General features: G+C 38.9%; 1 protein-coding gene across 1 annotated transcript; it reads right to left on the bottom strand.

The window, feature by feature from the left end:
- Window positions 1–355: 355 nt before the first annotated feature.
- Window positions 356–3,640, bottom strand: TCTE3 (t-complex-associated-testis-expressed 3; the record flags this gene model as incomplete). The annotated part of the gene is made up of 3 exons (XM_010023247.1): window positions 356–466; window positions 1,841–1,999; window positions 3,437–3,640. Coding segments are annotated over 3 exons (474 nt in total), but the record flags the coding sequence as incomplete, so codon positions are not given.
- Between the last annotated feature and the right edge of the window lie 2,121 nt (window positions 3,641–5,761).

Here is a 5,761-nt window from a genome sequence, read left to right as displayed (position 1 = left end):
GCTTTTAAGAATACCAATACCTGCTATTTATTGTAAATACTCGTTATCAACCCTAGGCATGCAACAGACAAGCAACATTCAAAATCTGGCAAAGTCTGGCCTCCCACCAAGCTGCTTCAAGTTCCACAACAGAGCATTCCAGCAGATGAAGCTCATAATACTCAACCATACACATTTCAAAACTGTCCTTTTCTTGCATTTGTTGTTTTTCTTTAAACAGAGAAATATGAGCAGAATTATCTCAACTGTGTGTCAATTTCAACAAACCAAAAGCATTAGGGCAAAAATTAGTCTTAAAATAATGACAATCTGGAAACTTTTAAATATGCCAAACCCAGCTGTGGCTTTCAGAGTATTACTCGTAATAACAAGCCACTACCAAAGCCAGCGCAAAAAATGTTTTAGTTTCATACTCAGCTGAAACCCAAGTGTCTCTCTGAACATCCCAGACCCATCTGCTGGCAACCTAAGGGAAAGAAAAGAAAAAGCTATTTGTGAATCTCTATACAGCACATATTTTATATGTCTTTATAGAACACACAGCATTATATAAATGCTGATACAATTGCATTACGAGACTTACAAGTAGTAACAAAAACTGCAAAATTACAATGAATATGAACAAGTCCTATTCAGTGTTGACATACAAATTCTCGCTTCTACCCCAACAGATCCAAAAATCTCTACACCAAAACTTCAATTCTCTCATGTTCTCTTGTTAGCACTTTAGCATACCATAACAGCACCCCTACAAAAGCAACATAAATAGATGTGAGTTTGGGGAACAGATGTAACAAAGAAGTCACTTCTCCCACTCCTCCTTCTCCAGCTTACTCCAGTCCACCTTCACTGGGCTCTCAGCTTTTTGGGGAAAACTGTTTTCTAAGCTAAAAGGTGTGAATTGGCTGCTGGAATAAACACATTCCTCAGGATGAGAGAAAAAAAAAAAAAGGTAACTTGGACCATTTCAGTAACCTGCTCTACCCTACAGCTCCTCAGTCGAAGGACACGTCAGGGCAGTGTGCCATGAGACAGTACCAGAAAAATGGGTAGGTCCACTTGTCCTAATGCTGTTGGCTTGTTAAAAAAGCAGGCCCCTCCAAGACCGGCTTTGGTACTGAAGCTGACAACCCTTCGGACACTGTTTCACATAACCCACTAAAACCACGTATAGTCTCATCAGGTTTCATCAGGTTGAAGAGCTAATGTTGAACACTCCTAAACAGAAGTGCTCTGAAACTCAGCAACGTATCTAAAGGTGTTCTGAATGCCAGAAGGAGCTTGCAATGCATGTATATTTCTATACAAACATAGGAATATCTAGAATACTTTTCTTTTGGGTGTGCCAAGTTCAGATCACTAACATTAATTTGTAGTTCCAGGAGCACGTCTGGTGGTAGCTATAGTTGAAACAGTTCCCATCCCTGTCTTTGTCACCCCTTCCTTTCCGTATCACCCCAAGCTACAACCACACAGCATTTTGTGCTGAATGTGACAACCCAAGTGGACGTCAGACCACACTGGAAAAAGAAATTCACTGCAGTCATGCAATTGCACTGGCACAGCACACAGTGGAAATAACTGCCTGACAGGGAAAAGCAGCACGGGCTGCTTATCACTGTTGCTAACCTCAGATTACAACCTCTACAGGGTTAGGCAGAATTGCAGCAGCACCTTAAACTGTCCCCTGGCCTACTGCTCCCCATAAAGAACCCAAAGGCTCCAAGACCACCTCAAACTAGTAAAGCTGCTGAATGTGTACGAATGCCTACGAGGTAACAACAATTCTAAAAATTATTTTTAATTTGCAAGAGATTTTATAAGTAATATGTTTGCTCACGTTCATTGCCTGATTTGCCTTTTCCACAATTAGTACTGATACCACATACTTATAGCGATCAAAGTTCAATTCTTTCACAGCCTTTAATATTTCTTCTGAGATCGAAGCACACAAGGAGAGACTAGAAGCTCCATCATATTCGTCTTGTTGAAGTTTACTCTATCAAAAACAATTATGAAAAATCTTAGTATTTCATCCTGGTAGTCTTTTGCTAAAGAACTTTTACAGTCATTTCTGTTGCAAGAACATTAGAAGAACTAATGAATACAACAATCAATATGGACAGTGCTCTCAAACAGCAAAGGCTGCACTATTTTTACTGTTAAATGTTTTATCTATGTTTTGAAAGTGACAAACACAGCCAGCCAGTTTCTATTTAACAAACAGGAGTGTATTCTCCATCATTTGCAGTCAGTTCATTGGAAAATAGTGCTACAAATACCTGTTTCCAAATATCCAAGGCATGTCTTCCAGACAGCAGAATTACGAGAGTTAGGTTTATCTATTCAAGGTATCACTAATGGCTACATATCTCAAGATACTATGGTGTCCTCTGCCACCAGTGTGGTGAACAACCAAGGACAACATGGAGCTTTGGCAGGGAGAAGCACCCTTGTTTTGACCACATTTCTTTTTTTATCTTTTACTCATAAAAAGGCAGAAGACTGAAGCTAAATAGAATTACACAGCAATTTTTGTAGACTCCTAGAAGAACTTAGGGTGGAAGGGCTCCTGGAGGTCCCCAGGCCAACCTCCTGCTTGAAACAAAATTGTTCACAGACCTCACTCACACTGCTCTTCATGTATCCTTTCAATACATAAATGGGCCTTATAAGGAAGATGGAGAAGACTTTTTTTACCTGGACGTGCAGTGACTGGACAAGGAATTACGGTTTTAGACTGAAAGAGGGTAGACTGAGATTGGATATAAGGAAGAAATTTTTTACAGTGAGGGTGGTGAGACATGGGAAGAGGTTTTCCGGAGTAGCTGTGGATGCCCCATCACTAGATGCGTTCAAGGGCAAGGTTGGACGGGGCAACCTGGTCTAGTGGAAAGTGTCCCTGCCCATGGCAAAGGGGTTGGGACTGGGTGATCTTTAAGGTCCCTTCCAACTCAAACCATTCTATGGTGCTGTAACAGACTGTTCTCCCTCATTGTTGCTTAATTTTTGTACATGGCAGTCAGACTGTCAAGGACACCAAGTGTGTTCTGTGGTCCTGTGATAGTAGTATAACTAATTGAAGGAGTAGAATCCCACAAATTCAAGGTCAGGATCTTTTGATACCTGGATATTTTGCAGATTAAGGTACTCTGAACTTTGCTGTAGCTCAATTTGATTTACAAATGGCTAAGAGTTTAAGAAGCTTTAGCTCCATCTTAATAGCACGAGCTTGTTCAGTGGTGATCTTGCAGAGGGCCACCTGCACTTCATGAAACAGAGTGCATTCACACTACATTTGTGTGCCAAAACCCAAAGTCTGCGTATTTACACATACATCTAAGTTTATGCAACTTACCCTGTTCCATTAATATAATCTTTGCATAACACACTACTTCTGCAAAAAAAATCAAGACAATTTTAATAAATACTATACCATTAGTATCGCTTGAGCTTTGTTCCTTACTAAGTAGTCCCGAACTCTGTTGTATGGCTCCAGCCTGTATGTATTAGCATATCTTATCTTTGCCTTATTAACTTTGGATGCTAGCTTAGCTTTCGCTGGATCACTAGCATGCTCTTCTTCCACTGGAGGCAGACCTGAAACTTCATAATAAGATTGTGCCCTTTTTCCTTTCACCTGTGAAAAATAATAAAAAACCTCCACTTCACATGTCAATATTTTAGCATTTAACAGTTTAAATAATACTTTATGCATTACAGTTAAGAGGAAAACAATAGCACAATTTGCCTAGGAACAAGTTACAAAAAGAGCAGAAAAGCTAGAAAACGGGTATCATCTTCTGGCTGTTTTGACACTACTGTTTTGACTGAAAAAAAAGGTAACAGTAGTTAATTACTGCTCAAATTTAACTTCTTTTCAACCAAAATCCAAATTAAGTTTACATTTAAACTCAATCAGACACACCATACTACAACTCTGAATCCACTCCACTTCCCAAGTAAAACCACACAGACATTAACATGTGTCCAAAACTGTAAACCACAATTTCAAGCTTTCCATTCAAACAGCCTACACAAAAAACAAAATATATGCTCGATTCATTTACCATGTAATTTAATTCTTGTCCTCATTCCTTATGAAGCTACCAAACAAATGCCTTATGTATTAATGATTTAATTTCTCATTAATAAAAATAAAGGGGGGATTATGCTCCAATTTGTGAGCTTTGTAATTTTGCTTGGAACTTAAAACCAGAACAGTTCTTTTTATTTGTCATCAGAACTCTGAAGGTCCATGTCTTCTTCGCATCCAGCTTGTGTATGATCATTCCCTTCAACATACATAATGAAATCTGGCCCTCTATGAGGCTGCAAGTCTGATGATGCACACAAAAGGTGTCACCCGCTGTCCTCCACAGCTAGCTTAAAACAGAACTGTAAAAGGATAACAAAACAAAACAGAGAGAAAAGCATACAGAACCTATGAGATCACAATGAAAGTTACAGACTGTGGTCTTCCATACCAGCTGCTTCCTAACTAACTGCTTTCAAGTTCTGCTGACTCTTCAGTCTCTTGTTCCATTACCTGACTACAGCTGGAACTTAGGTAAAAGAAAATCATCAGTTCCTTTTTGGAAGAGCAGAAAAGAGTATGGAGGTGGTATAACACCACCATGGTGCAACGCTTACACTAAGAGGTATAATAAAAAAATCATATGCTTATGGATAATGTAAGAGTCTAGTGAGAATTATTTGAAAAAATGCTCTGCTCAGGGGCTCACAAGCCCTTCAATCAGGGGAGTTTGAGAATAAGGGAAGCAATGCGATTTCTTCTCTATGAGATCACGTACACGCTGTCATGTACCCTGTCAACACTGTGGACATTACCTACATATCTCCTCTAGTTCCTTACCATTAGAAAATTCTGTTAAAAACTAGTCATGTTGCACCAGGGCTACCAAACTGGCTGCAGGTGTTTGTCAATACCATGCTGACAATGCAAACTCCAAATAGTACTTACACTACACTAAAAATGCAAGGAGCAAACACGTTTCCACTGAAGTTGTGGATACTTGTTATCTTCTAACTGAAACTCAGATCTATAAAGACTACAACCCTTACTTGCTCATCACAGGTCTCCTAACAGAATAAAAACCACCTCAAGTTTGCCAGCTGAGCTGCTCAAATGAGCATCCCAGTCCATGTCAGGGGAAATGAACCTGTGAAAAAGGTCACAATGCAAACAGCAATTTTTTGCTAACATGGTTCAGCGTAAGTCACAACACCTTCAGGCTGTACCACTACAGACGGAAGAAAATTCATGTCTATAGCACGTTACTTCTAACAATGCTATTACTTACAAGTTTAAATGCTACTGTTAGTGACAGTAGTCTTCATAATCATTTGTTCATGTGCAAGAAGCAATTTATTAGACACAACCAAAAACGTTACTGATACCTCTACACAAATGACTTGTAAATAAACCTACCTCTTTATTTCACCATATAAATACTGTGATTCTAAGTTTTGGCACAACGTAGCAATTACATTTCTATGTATTTGCATCCTTCGTTTAAGGATTTAAAAAAATTAAGAACTAACTTTACATTTGACTGTACAAAAGCCTGTTCTTATGTTACTGAACTCTACTAGATAGGCTTAACCTTGGACACACGGAAATAAGCGTGCTAAGAGAAGAAAGCTTTTGCTGTTTGAAAGAAATGCCGTTTGTTGGTAAGTCTGTTTTAACAATCAATAGTTGCTTTATAACGAAAGAAACAGTTCTTATTTATTCAAA

This window comes from Nestor notabilis, unplaced genomic scaffold, assembly GCF_000696875.1.
Source record: "Nestor notabilis isolate BGI_N333 unplaced genomic scaffold, ASM69687v1 scaffold17691, whole genome shotgun sequence".
Classification (NCBI taxonomy): domain Eukaryota; kingdom Metazoa; phylum Chordata; class Aves; order Psittaciformes; family Psittacidae; genus Nestor; species Nestor notabilis.
This window is presented reverse-complemented; position numbering and strand designations above follow the sequence as displayed.